We start from the raw sequence: 22,115 nt of genomic DNA, 5'->3' as shown, positions 1-22,115 counted from the left end.
ATTTTGGCTGAGCCCCCTCAATGCCTGTACCCAGCTGAGCTTTTGCTTGTCATGGTGCTCTTTGTCACTGGTGCTTCAGCTGGTTTGCAGCTGTGCATCCATACCGGCTGAGCTGGGAGGGATCACTTTAAAGCCGAGCTCTCTAGGACACCACAGCGAACGGTTTGGTGGTCGTTATCCAGCCAGCATTGTGCTGTGATGCTGATAAATCTCTGCAGCCAGGCGGGAGATTGCCAGGATATGCCTGTGAGCTGGAGGGAAGAGCCCTGCGCCCTCTCTGCTAATCCAGCGCAGAGCTAGAAGGGCAGAGCTGGTGGCAGGGGGCATCTCTGGAACAAGAGGCTGAAACCAGCACAGGGCAGCAGTGGTGGGTTTCTCGTGCTTTGGGCAAGTGATGGCTCTTTTGCCCGGCCCACCAGGATGGTATTTCTGGGCTTGGGTAAGCAGCCCCTGAGCATTGCCTAGAAGTGATGCTGTGCCAGCCAGCCTTTCTGCATGGTACGTGGTGGTAGTGAAGGATTTGGGGTGGTTGGTGTGGATAAGAGGGGTGGTTCAGGGATCAGAAGCTTGGGTAGATCTTTCCACCTGTTATCACTGCTTCCTTCTGCAGCTGATGGGGTTTTCTCTTCCCTGTTCCACAAAGTGGTTGTGTTTCTACTGTCAATTTGTCGTTTCTAGACCATGCTGGTGATGCTCAATTTGCATTTATCCATTGCTACCATGGTCTTCTCTGTGTTTCCCATGGAGCTGCTGTGTACGAGAGGAAGATCTCCCCATGTCCAAGCAGTGATGCTGACCTGAGCCCAGCTGCAGGTCTTGTAGCAATTCGGGGAGGGCACTGAAATAAACAAAATACTTGACCAGCTCAATAGTAGAGCCTAAGCCTCCTCTCTGCACTCTATGTAGTTGCATCTAAATGCATCCAAGTCAGAGGAAGGAAAGAAAACAAGCAGGGACGTAACCAGCCCCTGATGGGTGCCCTGGGAGCTGGGGGCTGAGGCCCGCAGTGAGTGGACGGCGGTGATTCAGCCTAACAAAGCTAATGGCATGCAGCCAGGCAAAGGAAATTGTGGGATTGCGTTGCAGCAACTGTCCTGTAGCAGTTTGTTTCTGTCATCCAGACGTGACTTCATGTCCCCACCACCCCACCCCTTCCTTCTTTCCTGTACCTAAACGTTCTCCCTGCTGAGGGGAAGGGGCTGAGACACCATGTCCGCAAGAAGAGGAGTAGTCCATGAGAAAGAGGTGCACCTAAACGGCGTGAGAGTGGGAGAACAAGGAAGGGCGCTCTGGGATTGTACGTGGTGGCACCACAGCTGCCCAAGCACCCAGGCTCTTCCAGCACCCCCAGACTCAGCAGGCTTCTCCAGATGACCTTGTCGCTGGTTCCCAGGGAGATCCTCTAGCTCAGAGGAGCCTGAGATAGCAGGCAAGGTTGGCCCCTAACTCCAACAGGGCTACGCTGTCGTCCAGCTGGTGTGTGTCTAACCAGGCTTTTCTCTCCTTTCCCCAGGGAAGACAATGAAGCTGTAGAGATGCTTCCCTACGTGATCGCCACCCTGGGCTCAGCAGGGGCCACCTGCAAAGCCTCCACATGCAACAACAGCACCAAGGACTACTGCTACAGTGCCCGCATCCGCAGCACTGTGCTGCAGGGGCTGCCCTTCGGTGGGGTGCCCACCGTCCTAGCCCTCGACTTTATGTGCTTTCTTGTAAGTCTACCTACTGTTGCTTCAGCACCTTCTCCCCTAATTAGCCATGAAGGAAGGACTGTGGATGGGTGATTAGAGTTGAGGGCCCAAATGCCATCCTGGACTTTGCTGCTGGCTGACTTTATGGCCCTGATCATGCCCCTTAGCCACTATTGACTTAATTCCAATACTGCCGCACTGAGCCCATGGAAGGGTGTTGCAAATTTTCCTAAGGACATGGCTCAGGTTAGGTCAGTCCTGCATCCCAAAACTCCCGCTTACGGTGCCAGGTCCCTGCAGCTTTACCCACCCAAAGGCTTTGCTTGTTCCTCCTTAGGAACTGCAGGACCACAGATGCTGTAGCCATAATCTCACCTTCCTGGGCCCTAGGGCCTTTTGATCCTGTGGCTAACTTAGCTACTGTGTGTTGCCTCCTGGACCTCTGCCTCCCACAGCCATCCAGACAGTCTGATTTTAAGAGCCCTGGAGAACTTTTGCTGTCCCATGGCCTCAGTGTGCTGTTAGCTGAGCAGTCTTGTCCTCTCCTAGCCTCCCTGTTCCTGTGGCTCTGCACGTAGAGGACAGGGACAGAGCTGGACGATGCCTCATCTCACAGCTCCTCCTTTGCTCTCTTCCAGGCGCTGTTGTTTGTCTTTTCAATTTTGCGTAAAGTTGCTTGGGACTACGGACGCCTGGCCCTGGTGACTGATGCTGACAGGTAAGCGTGGGAGAGGGGCAGGAAACCAAGGCACAAGTGATACCCTTCTTTGCTGCAGGGCAGAAGGGATAAATCCCCTTGCGTGTGCTGGAGGCAGCTGGGGAGGAGGGGCAAGCATTCCAGTTGTATCCCCTGACCTCCAGGAACAGGAAAAATCCCTGCGTACCGGCTTTTTTGTTACAGCATCCTTCTCCCCACACAGGGAGTGGTCCCTGCTGGCTCCATGTTACTTATGGTCCCTACAGTGACAGAGGTGTGCAGGGGCCCTTACAGAGGAACAGCAGATGGAGGGGAGGGAGGAGAGAGGAAAAGAGGTCACAGGAAGGGTGAGGCCTGCCACAGTGAAGGCTTTGTTAAGCCTCTGAAGGTGTCTTTGTGGCTCTGCTGGATGCAGGTCTCGTTAAGAGCACTTGAAAGTGGTAGGCTGCGTTTCCAGGTGCGGTACTGCTGTGCTAATGTCAGTTTAGCTCACATCCCAAGCACTGATGAGTCGGTCTGGGTGTGGATCCTTCCCGCCCGATGCATTCATGGGCTACAGTGTCTGCTAGCAAAAGCCAGGGCCCCTTGGGGATGGCAGCCCCACAGCAGAGTGAGATGCTATTCTCATTTTTGCTGTCAGCAGCAGGAAGGACAATGATTATTTTCTTCCAGTGCAGAACAAGGAGCTCTCCTTGATTAAGCTAGAGGGGTTGTGCAGGTAGACTGCCTCTCTCCAGGGGTGGTTTGCTGTTCCCGTGGTGCTTTGTCATGTGCTGGAGGCAAAGGGTGGCTTCTGAAGGCTGGATGTGGTAGGTTGTTCTTCCCCTTGATCAACTCCACAAGCTCATCGTGCATAAAGGCTCGGATGGTGCTGAGCTCCAGCCTTTTTGGTTCCTTTGGCAATACAGATTCAAGCAAGCTGCTCTTGAGCACTTCCTGCACAACAGTGGAAAGAGTAAGAGTTGTTTTCTTCCAACACCGAACCAGGAACTCTGCTGGTTTGGATAAGTGGTCCTGGATAGTGTTAGATAAGCAGCTGTGTCCCTGTGGCTCATCTGCCCCTCCTCTCCTGGCCTGGCTGGGGAAATCAGCAATGCAGGGGCATTGGGGGAAAGCGGGGAGAAGGGAGTAGCCATATGAGACCTCACTGGGGAGAGGGCAGCAGCTCCTTGGGGTTAAGCTATCTGGACCCAGGTGCTGACTGGTAGCCACAGGGGCTGCACAGTTCGGCCTTCAGTGGGTGGAGAGGGCTGGCCCTTCTCAGAGGTGATGTTTGAGCACCCTGGGTGCAAGGGCGTGGGAGCAGTGGCTGTAGGCAGAAAGGCAGAGGGGTGCCAGCTGTCTGGGGAGTGAGAGCTGGTAAGTGCAGGGAGAGAGACAGCGTGGCTGTGGTAGGGGCTGTGGATCACCAGGACTGGGACCCCAGGGAGAAGCCCCTGCTGCTTGGTGCATCCGTGGGCTGGGACGAACATTTCAGGAGAGCGGGATGCAAGTGTGTTGGCTGCCTGGGTGGGGAGGAGAGGCATGGAAGGGCAGCTCAGACGGCAGCTGGCAGCCCAGCAGGCTGTCCTACCTGGCCCCGTCCCTCAGGAGCTCCCTGGGATGCCCACAGTGTGGAGCAGGCCACCTTCCCAGTGAAGCCATCTTCCCTTTAGCTGGCAGCAAAGCGATCTGCCCCTGGGCCGATGGGGGCTCCAGGTTGTGGCTTGGGGTGGTGCTGGGCTCTGGAAGGAAGGTCTTCTCCAGCCTGATATATGGCAGGTTTCTCTTCCTCAGGGTGGTGTGGAGCCATGTCGGGTGCGTAGCTCCCTGCAACGGAGGAGACCCAATGCCTGCTCCCATGGTTGTAACCTCTGCCTTTCTGTTTCTGTGCCCCCAGGCGCCGACGCTGGCAGACGGAGCGAGAGGAGCGGGAATAGTATGTTGTTTTTTCAGGGTCTTGTTTCTTCTTTCTTGCTTGCACTCTCTCTCTTTCTCCTTTTCTCTTGCAGTTTTCTATCTTGCTTCTGAACTAATCTAAGTGGCTGGGAGTTCGGGCTTGGATTTATGCCTCTCGGTGGATTCATGGTCTTCTTTTTCCCCTCCCCTTTGTGTCAGCCACTACCACAGCTGGATGCACTCTGTTTTTCCCCTGCTAGCCTTTAAATGCTCCCTGAGGGCAGCAGTGCTGAGGAGCTCCCAGTCCCAGCCAAGGTGGAGCGTGCCGTGTCACATACCCTGCTCTACCTGCCCGTGTCCAGCCATCCTGCCTTACGATGAAGAAAATAAACCCAGTTGCCTGAGCCCGCAGCACGCTTGGATCACCCAGGCGCAGAGGAGTCTCCTTTGCCTCATCCCTGTCGTGCCAGGGTGCCACGAATGCTGCTCCCACAGCAGCTGCAAGGGCAGGCGGGTGCACGGAGAGGATCTGGCAGGCAGTTGCAAGACTTCTCTCTTTTTCTTTCACCCTGTGAGGCTGCCAGGATCAGGGCAAGTGTTGGCCCTTGTCCCTTGCCACCTACCCCCGGCTGGCAGCGTGCTTGGCAAGGCAGCACTTTTGCCCATTCTCTCTCCCCCTGCAGAAGCAAACTTCCCGCCTCAGTGCTGCTGAGAGCATCCTCCAGCACCTTGGCCTGGCATTGCCCATTAAGCACTACCATGGACCCTCCCTCCCTGCTCTTTCATCTTTCTTGCTGCTTTTATGCCTAAGAAAAGAGCATCCCCTGTGCCTTGCTGACTGGCTGGGTGGTGCATGCTGCACAGGGTACAATCAGCTGGCGGGACAGAGCCTGCGATGGTCGCTCCAGCCAGGCTGACGCATGTCTGAGGCCAGGGGACCAAGCTGCAGCCTCGCTTCTCATATTCCATCACATGCAAAGCGGGTATCTGCTACTGCTACTGCCTTGAGAGGATACAGGAATGCTCCTGTTTTTGTAGTTGCTCCTTGCCCCCAAAGGAGCAGGGCAATCTGAGTGGTGAAAACAGAGGTGGTGGTAGCTGTGGTACATGGCACAGACAGGTCCCCTTGCTCATGCTTGAGTGCTTCACTAGTGGTTGGCACTGTTTCAGGTGTGTCTAGCAACTTTTCACTGCTAACACCTTGCAGGGGGTAGCAGAGCCCTCATACTCTGAGGTTTTTTGGGGGGGCCACCTCAGTTATCCTCACAAGTGCTCATCTCTTTCCAGGGGGCTGCTTCTTTCTTCTCCCATGCTTCATCTGGGCTTGCTGGAGCTCTCTACTGACTCCCCCAAACCTACTGCTTGAGCTGGGACGGTTTTGGTAGCCAGAAACTTCCAAAAGCCTGTGAAGCTCAGTGAGGAAACCTTATCCTGGCTGTGCTCCTCCAAGGCTGGTGGTACCTTCCCATCCCAGACGTTCTCTGTGCTGGGGTGCAGTGGCATGTGGTGGGTTAGGGACGCATGTACGCCGCCTGGCGCTCCCAGCCCTTGAATGTGCAACATCACTCTTGATGCAGGAGGACATCCTCCTCAGATGTGTCCCTGTGGCTGAGAACTGGCAAGTGCCCTTGTCCTGCCCCTTGCCAGGGCTTGTGGTAGCCATTGGCACTCTTAATCGGTGACTCAGTCTGCACTGGGAGATTGTGGCAACGACCTGCGCCTCTGTGTGTAAAGGAAGTGATCACAGAGCCCTGCAGGGCTTGCCGCCCATGCAGCCACCTCCTGCCTTGCACCACAGCAAGCCCTTTACACAGCATGCCTGGCCTCCCCTCCTGAAGCCTGCGATTCCCTTGGCTCGGACCCCATCTTTCTCCCTCCCTAGCAGGGCCAGCATCAAACCTGGGGCAGCAGGCGGGGTCCCACCGTAATCATCTCGTGCTTTAGGGCAACCTTGCCTCCACCCACTTGCTTTGTTAGTGCTTTGCTTTAGAAAGCCTCCAACTAGGTGCAGGTATGGTTGGAGCTCCCTCTTCAGCTTCCCATTTTTGGCAAGGTTTGGCCCCCTCTGTCTTCTCAGCACTGCTGGTCATCCCAATTATCATCTCCGCATCCCGCTGAATGGAGCTGAGTTAGCTTGGTCGTCTCGTAACATGGCACTCAGTTGTCCCCTCCAGTGCTGCTCTGCTCTGCCCTGCCCTCTGCTTTTCCAGTGCCGAGGAGCCAAAAGCACACCATGTCATCATGCTGGGCTCTCCTCAGGGCTGCAAACAGCAGAAATTCACCCTCGCTCTCTGCACCCAGCTGCGAGGCCTCTGGGATTTTAAAGGGCTAAAGGTCTGAGAGCTTGGTTGGAGCTTGCTCTGTCCATGCAGCAGAGCAGGGTGTTGGGCTGTGCAGTTGCAAGGCTGCACACCACTGTCTCATCTCCACTCCTGTAGTCCCATGACCTTCAGCTAATCTCCTTTCCCCTCTCTCTCTTGCTTCCACCTAGAGACTCAGCAGGTGCTGCTTCGCTCTGAGGGAGGCCACGTGTCAAATCCTCTTTCCTTCAGCAGGGTTACAAGGGTCTTTGCTTGTTCTCCTTCCCATAGTGTCATCCACCTTGTCTCTCAGTTGCTTCTTCTCCGGGTTCTTGTCCATCTGATCCTCCTTGAGCCTGTACTGGTTACAAGGAGGCCATGTTTTCATCTGTTTTTTTCCTTTGCTTCTAGCTTTCAGATCAGCCATATCTCTTCTTGCATCCCCAAGGTCCTGGCCTGCTGTTCTCATCTTGCAAGTGCTATTTAATTTTGGTCTCTGGACCACTTTCTTGTCTCCTTTGCCAGCTGCCCTCTGCCCCCATTTGTAGTGGGGGCCGTTGTCTGCCTTGGATGCTTCTGCTGCAGGTTCTTCATCTAGGTCCCTGCCTGCATCTGGAGTAAAGTGGTCTCGGATATTCACCTCTTTTGCTTTCCTGCCCTTTAGCCTGTGGTCGTTCACTTCTAGCTGCCTGCCCCGCTCCTGCTGGAAGGATTTCCCGCTAGGAGGCCCAGCTGAGGCTGTGGAGCAGGTTGGGCTGAGCCTGGCTCCAGGCAGCACAGCCGCTGGGGCTCAGCTGTGTTCCTCCTCCTCCTGGGATTTGCTGCATTGAAGCACTAAGGGCAGGGAGGACTGGTGTAGCAGGCATATGGCCCACCAGACTCCCAGCCTTCCTCTTCCCTAAGATGAGTGAGGCCCTCCAGGATGGGAGCTGCTGCTAGCACCTCTCCGGTGCGGCCAGGGCTGCCGCCTCATGGCTGCACCAGAGCCAGAGGGGCTGCGGCACCCTCTGGTTCCCACTTCCTCTCCTCTGTCTAAACCCTGCACTAAACAGACCTCATCTCTCCTCTGTGGCAGCCACTGCCAACTCCTCCTCGCAGGGGCTGCTGCATAAAGCAGGTGCCTCTCAGAAGGTGCTGAGCGAGTGGCATCCATGGTCGAGCCCATGGGGGCTGCCGGGCTCAGGGTGCTGTCTGAGGAGAGGTCTCTGCTTACTGCTACCTCTGCTCTCTGATCTCACTTCTCTCCATCTCACCTGGGGCAAACTGACCTGAATTAACCTCTGATCTTCTGGGTGCTCTTGACTCCTGGCCAGGCTGCCTCCTTGCATCTTCTAACTTTCTCCCTCACCTCCCGCTTGTCATTTTAGCGTAGCCTCCGCCCTGCACTCTGACAACCATGACCGCTACGAGCGCCTCACCTCCGTCTCCAGTTCTGTGGACTTTGACCAGAGGGACAATGTGAGTAGCAGCAAGAGTCAAACACCTTGCCTTTGCGTGGCCAGGAGCCCATAGCTTGTCTGAACCAAGGGCTCTTCAGAAGCACTGTTTGCTCCTCCCTGGGCCTTAGATCCCACACCTTGTAGTGTGTGTGTGGTATAGAGCTCATATAACTACGTGGCTTCTAGACATGTGCTTAAATAAGTAGGCTGTAGATCCCTGTGGCTTATACAGATATCTGTCCAACCTATCATCTCAGCATTACAAACAATACTTGCCAGGAGAAAGGTGTCTGGCTCCTCTTCACACCGCTGCCTACCTCTGCTGCTGCTTTCTTCTCTAAAGGGGAGGTGCAGGTCAGTAGGAAAACAAAGTGTGATGGATGGATGGTGAAGCCCCCAGGAAATATTCGTCCCCCAGGTGTTCTTTGAGGAGCACTGGATTGCCCATTCTGCCTTCCGCAGTCCCTGCAGAGCTGCTCTTGTCCAGGATGAGGCTAAAGTACCTGTATAGCGAATTTTCTGGGTGTCCCTAGGCTGTGGAGCGCTTCCATGCTAGTCAGGAGCCCATGGGTCACCTGGGAGGCTGAGCAGCCAGTTGGTAGAGGACAGCCACATGGCAGAGTCCAGCCTGTGTTGTGCACTGTGGAGTAGCGCTGTCATCTCCTTCACCTGGGCCCGACCGTGCCTCTGCACGTCTGGGTGCTTGTGGTCTGGCCCTTCCTTGTCCTGAGCAGAGTCTGTGGAGGTGCAAGGACACCAGCCTGGTCCCCTGAGCCTTTGAAGGAGGGAGCAGGGGACAGGGAGCACAGAGTGACGTGAGACCCTCCTGTCTTTTTTTTCTGCACAGGGTTTCTGCTCCTGGCTGACAGCCATCTTCAGGATAAAGTAAGTGCCCCAGGACCTGCATGTAGGACCCACGTGGGGAAGAAGCAGAGGGGAGTGCAGGGCATTGGGACACCCAGCGCAGTACAGCTGCGTGAAGCCACTGCCCTTGCTGCAGCCCCTTCTCTGAAGAGCGCAAGCAAAGTGTGTCCTCTGGAGAGGACAAGAAAAGACAGGACTTGATGAGGAGTCCTAAAGCCAAAATTAAGGTCACACAGTGAGTCTGTGACAGAGAAGAGCACCCAGCCCAGGTCTCCCCTGCCTCAGTCCCACCTCAGAATCACTGTCCACTGCTCTGCAGAGATGTTCCTCTCCCTGGGGTTCCTGCTAGGGGCACTGCTGTCCAAGGAATGACTATGAAGGAGGGACTGGAGGATGTAGGGAGACACCCCCAGCCTGATGATGCTCAAGAGTAGTCTCCTAAGTACTTCTTGGCTTCAGAGTGCTGTGGGACAGTGTCAGCCATCCCGTATCTCAGCAGGGGAAGTAAGGCCTACCAGAAGGGTGTGAGGTGGGGTTTGCATGGGTCCAGCTGCCCGTCCCAGGGGGTGGAGGGCAGGGGCATGGGGAGTGGGGCTGCAGTAAGCATTGCATGGGCAGGTTTCTGCCCAGGCTGGTTCAAAGCTGGGTGCTGGGATCCCTACCTGACGCCTGACCACAGCTCTGTAGGGCAGAACCAGGGGTGCTGTATGCGTTCAACCCACGAGGGCAGCCATGACCCTGTGCTTTTCTCCAGCACTTGAGGGAACGTAGAAGATTGCCTGACTGCTTTTGTCTCCTTGGCAGGGATGATGAGATCCGGGACAAGTGCGGGGGTGATGCGGTGCACTACCTGTCCTTCCAGAGGCACATCATCGGGCTGCTGGTGGCCGTGGGCGTGCTGTCTGTGGGCATTGTGTTACCTGTCAACTTCTCAGGGGACCTGCTAGGTGAGAGCAGGGAGCCTCTGGCTGGGCTGGGGTAGCTGCTTTCAACGCCATGGCCCAGACCACCAGGGAGCAGCGGAGGGTGGGATGGGACTAACATAGACAAACCCTGACTCCTGTCCCGCTTTGATCCTGGTGCATCCAGAGGGTCATCCTGGGCAGCTTGGGTTTTAGGGTGTTCTGCAGGTGAGATTCCTGCCATATCCCACCCCAGTGGTGCTCTGTGCCACTCAGTGTGACTGAACGTGCCTATGTCTGCCTCTTTCCCTCTAGAAAACAATGCCTACAGCTTTGGGAGGACAACTATCGCTAACCTGAATTCTGGGTATGTGTGGGCAGGGGTAGGATGGTTAATTGAGGCCCTCGGGGTATTTTGTAAATGTCTACTTGCTGCAGAGCCTCACCTCCTTGAAGGGTGCATTTCTACCCTTGCCGTGAGGCTACTGTCCCTGCTCCAATTTCCAGGCTGAGCTCCTGGAAGTTGGTTGCAGGGCATGTGGGTGCTGTGCTGGTTACACTGCTCATGGCCCCAGCGCCTTCAGGGCCTGGCCAGTCATATACAGGGTTGTAGTGGCAACCTTGCATTCACCTTTGTGGTCTTCCTTGTGACAGGAATAACCTGCTGTGGCTGCACACGTCTTTTGCCTTCCTGTACCTGCTGCTGACGGTGTACAGCATGCGCCGGCACACCTCCAAGATGCGCTACAAAGAGGATGACTTGGTGAGCAGAATCTGGCCGCCCTCCCAGGCACATTTCTCATGCCCTACCTTCGAGTCAGGTGGCCTTGGAGAGAGTAACGAGCACCCCACTTCCCACAGCAATTTGGGGATATCTTGTTTTGGCTGTTCTTTTATTCTGCCTGGCCAAAGGCAGATCTCCTCCAGAGCAGCAGTCCTGACTGCCTGTGGGGAAACAGGAGAGGTCTGCACCGGGTGAACACGTGCGAGGGATTCCGTGCCTTCCTCAGGGGTTGCTCCAGCTGCTTTTGCCTTCTTTGTTTCTTAAGGATACCTCCTGTTTCTGTTCAGGCAGCTGCAGCGTAAGCCCCCAGACTGTCAATCTGCAGTGCACCAGGATGCAGGATGCCAACAGCTAGTGGAAGCATAGGAGAAGGGGAGCCCTGGGTGCTATAAGTGATGGGGCTGCCCTTTTCCATTGCTGACTCAGGCCTTGGGGGGTTTTGCTGCAGTCCGGTCTTTCACATCATCCATACCTACTTGCCCTCTCCTTTTTTTTTTTTTTTTTTTTTCCTTCCAGGTTAAGCGAACTCTCTTCATCAATGGGATCTCAAAATATGCTGAGCCAGAGAAGATCAAGAAGCATTTTGAGTGAGTCTCACTGTGTCTCTAATTAAAGGCTGCTCTGTAACAGGGATGTTTTTATTGGGGTAGTGCTAGTGTTACCTGAAGTGGCAATAATACACTGAGAGCCAAAAGCTAGTCAAAATCAGTGAACACTTATTTTGGGCATCTCACTATTACTCCTCTGTGCAAATTTTTATCTAAAAGTGCAGTATCCTTGGTTTGTGCCTTGACTTATGCCCAGCTATCTCTTGTGGAGCCATAGGGGGTCAGCATAGTAGACAGAGCATGTCCTGAGATGTAGTCAAGTTCAGAGATTGAGATGTAGGCAGGAGGCGCTCAAGCACTGTCTGTGGGATGTTGTGCTGCTGCTTCTGCCCTGATCACGGTCCTTGTAGAAAAGTGTATTTTTCTTTTTAACAAGAAAAATAAAAAGTCCTCTTCCATCAGGACCTCAGTGAACACACTGTCAGGGCTGTGTTTAGAAGCACCATGGGGAAAGGAGAAATGCATTTCTCCCTTTGGGAAGCCTTCTGCCTCTTTCTGACCCCAAGCCCTGTGGCCCATGAAGGCAGAGATGGGGTGTGGGGTCAGAGGGGTGCCTTGCTGCCACAGGGCAAAGTCCAAAGAAGCTCCCTGTGCCAGAGCCCAGAGGATGTAGTGTTTGCCCCATGCATTGCTCCCACTATAAGGAACAGCCTGCAGGCTCCCCTGATGCCCTCAGCAAGCTCTTGCTGTGTACCCTGATGCTTGTCCCAGGGCAGGACGGAAGCCTTGGATGCATGGAGTTTGCTTGAGGGTACAGCCTTTGGTGCCAGGTGAGATGAGCTGGTGCTTTCCATCTGCAGGGAGGCCTATGCCAACTGCACTGTCCTGGAGGCCCGTCCCTGCTATGATGTGGCCCGGCTGATGTTCCTCGATGCAGAGAGGTAACCTGTGGTTTGGGAGAGAGGGCAGGGTGGATGAGGGCTGTGGGCTCCCCCTTGAGTCTGACACAGGAGCTTTTTCTGAACCACTCTTTCTTTTTTTCCTTCCTTCTCTTCCCCTCTCCTGTTTCAGGAAGAAAGCTGAGCGTGGGCGAATCTACTTCACCAATCTGCAGAGCAAGGAGAATACACCCTCCATGATCAACCCCAAGCCCTGTGGCCACCTGTGCTGCTGTGTCATCAGGGGCTGTGAGGAGGTGGGGGGGAGAGCTGGAGGTCTTGGGCAGAGGGGCACACAGGGGCTTGGGTCCCTAGGTCTCTGCTCTGACCCCTGTTCCCCTGCCCAGGTGGAGGCCATCGAGTACTACACCAAGCTGGAGGAGAAGCTCAAAGATGACTATAAGCGGGAGAAAGAGAAGGTGAATGAGAAGCCTCTGGGGATGGCCTTTGTCACCTTTCACAATGAGACCATCACAGCCATGTGAGTGCAAAAGATCCTGTCCTTCCCTGGAAGGTGACCTCTTGCAGCTCTCCCCTAAAATCAGAGGAATGCCAGCACTAAGGCATCCCCCTTTGCTTGTCCCTGCCAGCCCTCTGTCAGCATCTCCCTCTCTCTCTTCTTCTCCAGAATCCTCAAAGACTTCAATGCTTGCAAGTGTCAGGGCTGTGCATGCCGTGGGGAACCCAGGGCCTCCTCCTGCAGCGAGTCCCTCCACGTCTCCAACTGGACAGTCAGCTATGCCCCTGACCCACAGAATATCTACTGGTGAGCAGCTCTGTGGGGCTCAGCAGGCCCTGCTGATGGGAAAGGAGCGCATCCTCCTTGTCTCCCTCCCCATCTGCTCCTCTGGTAACTGAATGAGTTGTTCTTGCTGGAGCCCAGCCTGGCTGAGCTAGAGGTCTGATGTGACTCGGAGGGGGAAAGCCTTGGGCTGGCGCCCCAAGTGCTGTTCACGCAGGCTGGGCCATGGCGTGCACATGAGGCCCCGGACCTGCCCTTCTCCCCCATGCAGCCATCCTGATGCCCTCCTTCCCCTCTCCCAGGGAACACCTCTCCATCCGGGGCTTCATCTGGTGGATCCGCTGCCTCGTGATCAATGTGGTCCTCTTCATTCTCCTCTTCTTCCTCACTACCCCTGCTATCATCATCACCACTATGGACAAATTCAATGTCACCAAGCCTGTGGAGTACCTCAACGTAAGGCCTTTGGAGACGGATGCAGGATGGGTAGCATGGGAACCACCGTGAGGCACAACAGCCCCTGCAAGGGAGGGGGTAGGGAGAGAGGTTATCAGGGTTCACCAGGCCCTGTCAGCCTAACTGGGAGGGAGGTGTTGAGCCTCCCAGGGTGCAGTAGCAGCCGTGGTGCTGGGGATTCAGCATCAGCAAAAGCAGCTGCACTTGTGGCTGGCGCGAGAGCTGCCACACCATGTAACACACAGTCTCTTCTCTGCCTCATTACAGAACCCCATCATCACCCAGTTCTTCCCCACCCTGCTGCTGTGGTGCTTCTCTGCTCTGCTGCCCACTATCGTGTATTACTCTGCCTTCTTCGAAGCGCACTGGACCAGGTAAGGACAGCCAGTGCCTGTTCTTAGTCATACCAGCATGCTGCCTGGCCACTAGACAATTCTCACTGATGTAAAGCTCCTGGCTGGATCCTTCTGCTTGAACTCCTGTCTTCCACTACAATTGTGGTGTCACATTGCACCTCTTGGACACCTGGGGTCTGCCATGGACAGCTGTTCTGCCAGTCCTTAGCTGAGCAGAGGTTGTCTGAGCAGATCTTGATGTAGGTCTACAAGAAGAAGAAAGCTGGGAGGAGTTGGGACTGGTCACTGTGAGAAATGCTAGTAGTGAGGGAAGTCTTGACTCAGGTGAGCAGGCAGGGGGTGGTGTGCCTGTACCCATGTGTAAGTCACAGCTTTTCCAAGGGAAAATCACCTTAGCTGCTATGGCTTCTGGCCATAGGGAAGGTATTTGAAGTGCAGAGCACTAGAAATGGCCGGCTCGTGAGGCTCGTTCCCAGCAGGATGTACGATGTAAGCTTTGGTTTTTTGCTCTGTGTTGCAAAGACTGGTGGGGAGGATTGCAGGTTAAGAAAGATGATTGCAGAGAGTCCTCTCACAATATGAGGGCTGGGAGAGCCCATGAGATAAGGGGGGAGGAACTGGGACTTGAGAACAGGCAGACCTCAGACACACTGGAGGGAAAGGGGGCATATTCATGTACCAGTAGTGGACAGGGTGAGATTTGGATTAGACACTGGGAAGTGCTTTCTGATGAGAAAGCAATGGGCATACTGCTCCTGGGGCTGGCAGGGTGACAGTGAAAGGTCAACAGCCTCTTCTCTGCCCTCAGGTCTGGAGAGAACAGGACAACCATGCACAAGTGTTACACCTTCCTCATCTTCATGGTCTTGCTGCTGCCATCACTGGGCCTGAGCAGGTAGGGCTGGAGCTGGCAGGGACAAAAGCAAGCGGAGAGACATGGAGCACAGGGAGGGCTGAGATACACCCCTGGTTCTTCTCCTATGCTATGTCCTTTCCCCGCTGCACAAGTGCATGGCCACCGTCACATTGGGGTGGTGGCATTTAGTTCTGATTGGGGAGCCAGGCCAGACCATACACAGTCGGGTCCCTAGGAGCTCGTTGAATCAATCTGCAGCTGCATTGATGTGTGCCTTGGTGTTACAAATAATGCAGCAAAAACTAGCATGGTCAATGGACACCTGTAAAAAGTCTGCTCAAGGTCTGCTGGTGAAGGCGGCGCTCCCCACCCCTGTGCTCAGTGCACACACCAAATTTTGCACAAAACTAGCAAATTCCCCATTTGAGCCAGAACTGAGTAGGTTGCACTGCTTGGCTGGGTGGAACGGCTATGTGGAGGCTGCAGAAATACTGATCCATCTGGATGTGAGCCCCGAATCTTCCTGCAGGGGTTATAGAAATGCCCTGGGGCAAACGGGTGCATCAGCTGCCAGCAATCGGCGTGGGCTCTCAGCACTGAGTAGTGGCTGAGTAAGGAAACAGTGTGAGGAAGGAAAAACTGGGAGGTGGGAGTGGGACAGGGGGTCCTTACTGTGGTAGGGAGTTACTTACACATTGCAGGGTGGGGAATCTGCACCCCTCTAAATTCAGGATTCGGGATACAGCCCCTCAGTGGTGACGTCGGGCAGCTCCTGAGAACAGACAAACCCTCTGATAGAAGCAGAATACTCCTCCATCCCAGCGGGTGACTGCAGCAGTGTTTCCCAGCCAGATTAAAAATGCCTTGTTGCATATAACCTTACAACCTAGGCAAGTGAATGCTCTCAGAAGGTTTGCATTTTGACCAGATACCATTAAATAGACTGCACTTCCGAGGACTCAGTCCCCCTGCTGTTGCCTCTGGAGCTCTGTACTCCGCCAGTACCTGAGGTGCCAGAGGATTGGATGGTTTTTATATCAAAAAATGAGAACGGAGGAAAATGGGATTTGTTTCTCCTAAGGGATTTTTTTTTTTAATCTCTGTGTTGGAGGGTATCTTGTACCTAACCAGTTTCTTCTGTAGAGTCAGTCACCTCTTCCTTGCATGGATGTTGTGCCCAAACAGAAAGTATTTTCCTCTCCCTTATTGATAGGATCTAGGGCAAAGGGAGAACACCACACATGAGAGGGGGAAGCTTTGCATCCCTTTTTGGGTGCTGCACTGTTTTTACCAGTGTTTGATTTACATAATTGCTGGTGACACATCCCAGGAGGGAACAAAACAGTCTATGGTCAGAGCTTTGGGTCCTTCTAGAGCAGCTTCCACATATTTGCACGTGCATGTCTTTTCTGTCGCTGCTTCTGACTGTTCCTCTTTTCTTCTTACCCCTCCCTGCCCCACAGCTTGGATGTGTTTTTCCGCTGGTTGTTTGACAAAAAATTCCTCGCTGAAGCCGCCGTGCGATTTGAGTAAGTGGAGTTGGGCAGAAGGCTCTTCTTTGCAATGGGGGGAGGTTCTTGTTGGCGTCCAAAGGTACTGGGGGCTCCCGGCTGCTGCCCTGCAAGGGGGGAGCACCTCCTGCAACCTGCTCTCGCTGCGCCTCCCCAGATGTGTGTTCCTGCCGGACAACGGGGCCTTCTTCGTCAACTATGTCATCGCCTCTGCCTTCATCGGGAACGCCATGGACCTGCTGCGCATCCCCGGCTTGCTCATGTACATGATACGCCTCTGCCTGGCCCGCTCGGCCGCCGAGCGGAGGAATGTCAAACGAGTATGTAGCAGGGCTGAGGGGGTGGGTTGTGGCCTCCACCTGGGGATGCGAGTGCTGCGATGGGGCCCTGGTGGGGCTCGCCCGATGCTGTGTGTACAGCTGGGTGTGTTGCACACCCCTGCTGAGCTCCTGGGGTCGTGCTGACCGGTCTCTGTTCCCTCTTGCAGCACCAGGCCTACGAGTTCCAGTTTGGGGCTGCTTACGCCTGGATGATGTGCGTCTTCACTGTGGTCATGACGTACAGCATCACCTGCCCCATCATTGTCCCTTTTGGTAAGTGATACCCCTCCGGCTCCTGGTGTCAGAGGCTGGGGAGAGCTGGAGGGGGGAGGCAAGAAGGGTGGGGTGGGGGAGATTTTCCCAGTGCCTCTGACTGACAGGGAATGAGGCTGATTCCCCTCTCTGCTGGCATCCCTCCACTCTCTCCCAGGGCTCATGTACATGCTGCTTAAGCACCTGGTGGACCGATACAACCTGTATTATGCTTACCTGCCTGCCAAGCTGGACAAGAAGATCCATTCAGGGGCTGTGAACCAGGTGGTGGCAGCCCCCATCCTCTGCCTATTCTGGCTTCTCTTCTTCTCCACCATGCGCACAGGTGAGCGCCAGGCTAGGATGCCATCCCCTGGCCTCCTACAGAGCCGCTTTCCTGGCTGGGCTGTGGTCCTGGCAGCCCCCGGCCATGGGGCTCAGTCAGAGTCCCTCTGACACCGCCACTTGGGTTTTACTTTGCCCCAGGGTTCCTGGCCCCCACTTCCATGTTCACCTTCGTGGTCCTCGTGATCACCATTGTGATCTGCCTGTGTCATGTCTGCTTCGGGCACTTCAAATACCTCAGCGCTCACAACTACAAGGTGAGGCAGAGCGCTGGGTGGGGATGCGGGACCCTTCTCCTTGGGAGCGCAGCCCAGCTGCCAAACAGCAGGGGCTCTGAGGGGTCCCAGCCTGCTCCCTGGCAGAGCCTCTCAACTCTGGCTTCATGGAGGGGACAGTCCCAATGCTGTCCCTGCTGCCTGTATGCTACTCCTGTGGTGGGACAGCAGATGTGTTGCCCTGGCAGTCTCTCAGTTTCTCCTTTCCTCTCCAGATTGACCACACGGAGGTGGACACCATAGAAAACAGGCAGAACGGGAGACCTGCCACCAGTCTGCCAGCTCCCAAATCAGCTGTGAGTCCTTGTCCCCACCTTCATGCCCTGGCACACTCCTTACCTGGTTTTGGAAAGAGGGAAGTAACACCTGTAGATTTTTTTTATTTTTTTTTTTTCCTCCCTGTCCAAGTACCTCACTCCTTACCTCTCTGAGGCCACCACCTGGAGTCTCCCAGTGAGGGTGGGAGGCAAGTGTTGGGCCCTGTGCCCCTCACCTGAGCTGGGTGAAGTGTAACCCCCCTCACACACACATGAACACCCCTTTCCTGCTGCTTCCCAGACACTGTGCCTTTACTTTCTGCCTCTCTCCTGGTCAGGACAGTGAATCCAGCTGGGTCAGTCTCCCTTCTCCTCCTGCATCTTTGAGCACTTGCCCATCAACAAAGGCTGTGAGCCACTGGGCTGGTCCTGGTGCCAACACAAAGGGGTCTCTGGGGGCATTGCCTTGAAGGCTGTGAAAGTGCTTTGGGGACTCCCCTCCCCTGCCCAACTCTGTGAGATCCCAGAATCAGTTTTCTGAACTTCTTGGCTCACTGGCTCTATTCCAGCTGCTCGCTTCCACCATGAGGTATTTCTAGCTGGGGTCTGTGCAGAGCTGTTCAGGGGAATACATGCAGAGATGAGGTAAAGCAGAGCATCCTGCTCCCTTGGAGTAATCCAGGCTTGTTTCTAGTTTCCACGTACCTGAGGGCAGTGGTATCTCTCCACAAGGAAATTCCCTGTAGGAGGCAGGCACAGCCTGAGGGACACATCCACCAGCAGAAAAAGGAGCAGAGTCTTCCAGTCCATGTGAGCTCCAAAGTGCTGAGGAGCCCCATGCTGGCCCAGCCCTGGCTCCCTGGGGGTGCTGCCTGTCCCAGGATGCTGGGGTTTGGCCGGAGCTGTGCTGCAAGCACCTCCACTGTTGCAGGGTCAGCCCTGCTTTTAGCTCCTGTCTTGGTACATCCCATGGAGTCTGCGCCCTTCCTCACCCTCCCAGCACGTCCCCACCCTCAACCTCTTCCACAGTGCTTTACCTCTTGTGCTCTGCTGCCACGAGAAGCCCCCCGGGCTCATGTGTGTTTTCTGCTCTCTCCCCACCACGTGCCGGGCCCCAGCAGAAGTACATCGCCCAAGTGCTGCAGGACTCCTCGCCGGAGGGTGAAGCGACAGAGTCGGAGGAGCAGGGGTCGCAGGATGAGGAGCTCATCAACGCGGATGGCATGAACGACACGGATTTCCAGTCGTGTGAGGACAGCCTGATAGAGAACGAGATCCACCAGTAGGGACCTCGGAGGGAGGGAGGGGAAGGAGACCCCGGAGCGCAGGGCAGGCTGTGTGCACAGAGACCTAGGGAGAGGCACTGGAGGGTGCTGGCTGCTGCCCTCGCCCGCCCGCGCCCTGGGGCTGCTGCCTTCAGCGAGGGCAGGGGCCCTGCCGCAAGCTCTCCATTTCCCTGCCTCTCCATTCCTGTGCCAGCCTGGCAGCTCGGCGGGCATGCTCTTTACTAGCTACCTTCTTTAAGGCGTCCCCAGAACCCCAGGGGCTGGGGAGGAGGGGGGCTGTGACCCCCAGGGTGCTGCTCTGGACCCGCAGGGAGGAGGATGGCTGGGTGCTTTGTGGGGAGGGGCACAAGGGGAACCTTTGGGGGCTCCTCAGCAGGCCCTCTGTCCCCTCACCTCCTGGCAAGAAACACTAATAATTTATTAGATTTACAGGAAGGTGACAAACGAAAGCTTTAGTCAGTGTATTGGAAGTCCCCCCTAGGGAGGGGGGGGTGGCTTTTGTTGCACCTTCTCCCCATTCCCACGCGTGCCCTTTCTCAACCCCTTGCAGCATCCCCTTGATGTGACGTGCCAGGAGCTGGGCCAGGCACAGGGGGTGGTGACAGAGAGCTCCCCCCCCCCCGCGGGGAAGGCGACAGCCTGGCCTTGCGGTCAGGGGTAGCATCACCCTGGAGAAGGGGGGTGAGGTTGGCATGAGCTGGGCAGCCCCTCGCAGGGTGAGGGGTGCTGAGGGCATTTCTCGTGGGCAGAAGGAGGCGCAGGCAGCCTCTCCCCCAGATCCTGTCCCCTCCCCCAGGGGCACGGGCAGGGGATTGCAGCATCATTTTAAGTGGCTTTTTTTTTTTTTTGCACATCGCACTCCCCTTTCAAACAAATCAACGTGACCCCCACATAGTACCGTGGCCCCCTTTGCTGCCCTGTGTCTGCACAGCAGGGTCAGGCCCAGGGGTGGGGGGGCTGTGCTGGGGGTCTCCTGGGTGCTAGGGAGAGGGGAGAAAAGGTCCTGGACTGCAGGCCCTCAGCACCCTGCAGGGTCGGCGCTGCCTGGTTGTGATGGGGCCCCATGGGCTGCTTTCCCTGAGCTGCCGCAGGGTCTTCCCCCAGCTGAGGTGGTTGGAGAGGGAGGGAGCCCTGGGAGAGCAGCCCCTGGGAGCTCTCTTCCAAGCAAGACCACCATCTTCAGGATCACAAAAGTCTCGTGGGGCTGTGCTGGCTTTCTTCACCTGCCCTGACTGGGTCTAGGCTCCCCTGGCGTCACGCAGCCTGAGAGAGGGGGGCTGTTCCTCCCCTGCCTCTGCCCTTGCCCCCTCCTTGGTGATAGCCGTGTCCCAGAGGCAGGCAGGGGACAGGATGGATGGGAGAGGTGGACTGGAGCCCCTGGCACCTGCAGGGAGGTCTGACCCTGGTTAAAGGCTTTGTGAGGAGGTTTCTGGTCAGGATCAGTAGCCCTCAATTGCTTCCCCCCTCCCCTTGTGTAAAATGTAAAGGAAAATAATAAATCTCCCTGCTATTGAGCTATATTTATTTCCCTCAACCCCCTGCCACCATCCTGTTTGGTGCTCATTGCGGACACTACCACTCTCCCTTTGCCTGTCATCTGTGGGTGCTGCACTGGCTCACTGGGGCCGTGCCCTCCGGGGTCTGACGGGGCCAGGTGGAAGGGGACAGTCATTGACCTTTTCAGTCACCCGTGCCGGCCCTCGAGCTCCAAGCACTTTAATAGACCTGAACAAGTGAAGTGTCAGCCCTGCCCAGCTCCCTTCTGCTCTGGGGAAGGGCAGTCACATCCCATGGCTTTTCTCCCCCTTGCCCCCCATTAAAGGAGGGAAGCCGCTCCAGGGAGGACGTAGCTGGCTTTTCTGTACGCCTCTCTGTAGGAATCCCAGGCCTGGAGGAAAGGGGGGACAGAGGGGAAGAGATGTGGGTCTTCGATGCATGGGGAGGGCAGGCCACCCCGGCTCCCAGGGCTCAGCCAGGGCTGGAGCACAGGCACGTGTGGAGGGGCACACTGATTGTCACCCGTCCCCTCCAGAGACAGGCTAGAAATGAAACGAGCATGTGAGCCGAGAGCTCCCGGTCCGCTCCCAGGCTGGGGCAGGGAGGATGCTGATCCTGCTTCTCTATTCTTGCACCCACCTACTGCCCTTGCCCTGGTCCAGTGGGTGGGCTGGGATGCTCCAGTCTCTGTAGGTACGGCCGTGGCCCGGGGCTGCCTCTGCGGCTGTCGGGGCTCTGCCTGCGGAGAGCTGTGTGTTCTGAGTGGCACTGTCTGTGTAGAGATGTGTATAATACCCTGTATATATTTGTGTACAAAAGAAAAAAGGAAAAAAAGGAGCTATTGTTCTTGCAGTCTTTTCTTTGTGGAGCGGGTTGGGGGCTGGGACCTGAGAGGAGAGGGACCCCAGCTGCTGCAGGGATGCAGGAGCATGCGTGATGCAAAAGGAGGGGTGGGGGGTTGCGTGCTCCCCCTGTGTGAGCACAAGCCCTGCCCTGCTGCCGGGATCCCAGCTGTGGCTCACAGGCTCTCCCAGCCCAAGTGGCCTCTCCCTCCGGCTTGGAGAGGCATCGAAAGCTTTGCTGCTAAAAGCAGGTGGATGGGGAGCTGCATGTGCTGAGGCTGGGATGGGGGAAGATGCTTTGGGAATGGTGTGGGAGGGGAGGGGAGTTTTGCTGGTAGCCTCGGTGGCAGATGTCAGCCCAACCCTGCGGTCCCAATAACAATTTACATGGCCCGCTCCTGCCATCTCCATCCAGGAACCTGTCTCCTAGCCTGGTTTGGGTGGACAGCTAAATAAAGCCTTTGGGAAAGGGAGAGGGGTGCTAGACCCATGGAGCGCAGCTTGGCAGGGAGCGCTTTCCTGCCGTGTGGCGCTGCTTGTAGCTCAGCCCTCCCTTAAGCACAGGGGCAGGCAGCAAGCAGCCAGCCCCCGGGGCCGCTCTCTGGTGCAGGCTGGAGCTGGGGTGGCTCCCAGGCAGCTGCTGTACGCTCATTAATTTGTGTACAATGGCCGTTGCTTGGAGAGTGGCGCGACGGAGAGGTGAGGTGTGGGGCAGGCCTCTGAGAGACAGACGAGTGACCCCAAGCTCCCAGCTCCGTTCCTACCTTGCGTTGTTCAGGCTTGGTGGCTTCATGTGCCAGCACCGCAGAGTGAGCAGGGGACGGAAAGCTCTCCTTCCACCTGCAGCCAAAGAACTGGGAGGAGGCAACGCCTGGACACAGACAAAGAGAACCAAAGACCGAAAGAACTGTGGCCGCTGCCAAGTCCCTGCAGGCATCGCTGCAAAGGGAAGCTTGAGGGAAGGGAACAAGGCAATTGTGCAGGTGTTTGACAGAAACTGCTCCCAAGCAGAAGGGGCAGGACGCAGGACAGCCTGCATGACAGGATTACACAGGAGCTGTCTCCTACCCCAGGACAGT

General features: G+C 56.0%; 1 protein-coding gene across 5 annotated transcripts in view; it reads left to right on the top strand.

Moving 5' to 3' along the window:
- TMEM63B (transmembrane protein 63B) overlaps window positions 1-21,031 on the top strand; it is a 48,590-nt gene extending 27,559 nt beyond the window's left edge. For 3 of the 5 annotated variants that reach the window (XM_087774037.1, XM_087774034.1, XM_087774036.1), the window contains 23 exons: window positions 1,514-1,712; window positions 2,330-2,409; window positions 4,268-4,306; window positions 7,934-8,024; window positions 8,853-8,890; window positions 9,674-9,816; window positions 10,087-10,138; window positions 10,426-10,534; window positions 11,072-11,142; window positions 11,964-12,044; window positions 12,175-12,298; window positions 12,389-12,522; window positions 12,670-12,807; window positions 13,086-13,239; window positions 13,507-13,613; window positions 14,404-14,490; window positions 15,915-15,980; window positions 16,120-16,282; window positions 16,450-16,555; window positions 16,713-16,880; window positions 17,021-17,136; window positions 17,370-17,450; window positions 18,530-21,031. In XM_087774037.1, coding sequence (XP_087630163.1) covers window positions 1,536-1,712; window positions 2,330-2,409; window positions 4,268-4,306; window positions 7,934-8,024; window positions 8,853-8,890; window positions 9,674-9,816; window positions 10,087-10,138; window positions 10,426-10,534; window positions 11,072-11,142; window positions 11,964-12,044; window positions 12,175-12,298; window positions 12,389-12,522; window positions 12,670-12,807; window positions 13,086-13,239; window positions 13,507-13,613; window positions 14,404-14,490; window positions 15,915-15,980; window positions 16,120-16,282; window positions 16,450-16,555; window positions 16,713-16,880; window positions 17,021-17,136; window positions 17,370-17,450; window positions 18,530-18,697 — 2,493 coding nt within the window. In that variant the 5' untranslated portion in view covers window positions 1,514-1,535 and the 3' untranslated portion in view covers window positions 18,698-21,031. Of the gene's footprint in view, window positions 1-1,513; window positions 1,713-2,329; window positions 2,410-4,267; window positions 4,307-7,933; window positions 8,025-8,852; window positions 8,891-9,673; window positions 9,817-10,086; window positions 10,139-10,425; window positions 10,535-11,071; window positions 11,143-11,963; window positions 12,045-12,174; window positions 12,299-12,388; window positions 12,523-12,669; window positions 12,808-13,085; window positions 13,240-13,506; window positions 13,614-14,403; window positions 14,491-15,914; window positions 15,981-16,119; window positions 16,283-16,449; window positions 16,556-16,712; window positions 16,881-17,020; window positions 17,137-17,369; window positions 17,451-18,529 lie in introns of those variants that run through there. The other 2 variants (XM_009475085.2, XM_087774035.1) reach the window with 2 other exon arrangements.
- Window positions 21,032-22,115: the final 1,084 nt, after the last annotated feature.

This window comes from Nipponia nippon, unplaced genomic scaffold, assembly GCF_047370975.1.
Source record: "Nipponia nippon isolate SJK-2023a ecotype South Korea unplaced genomic scaffold, ASM4737097v1 scaffold_4, whole genome shotgun sequence".
Lineage (NCBI taxonomy): Eukaryota > Metazoa > Chordata > Aves > Pelecaniformes > Threskiornithidae > Nipponia > Nipponia nippon.
This window is presented reverse-complemented; position numbering and strand designations above follow the sequence as displayed.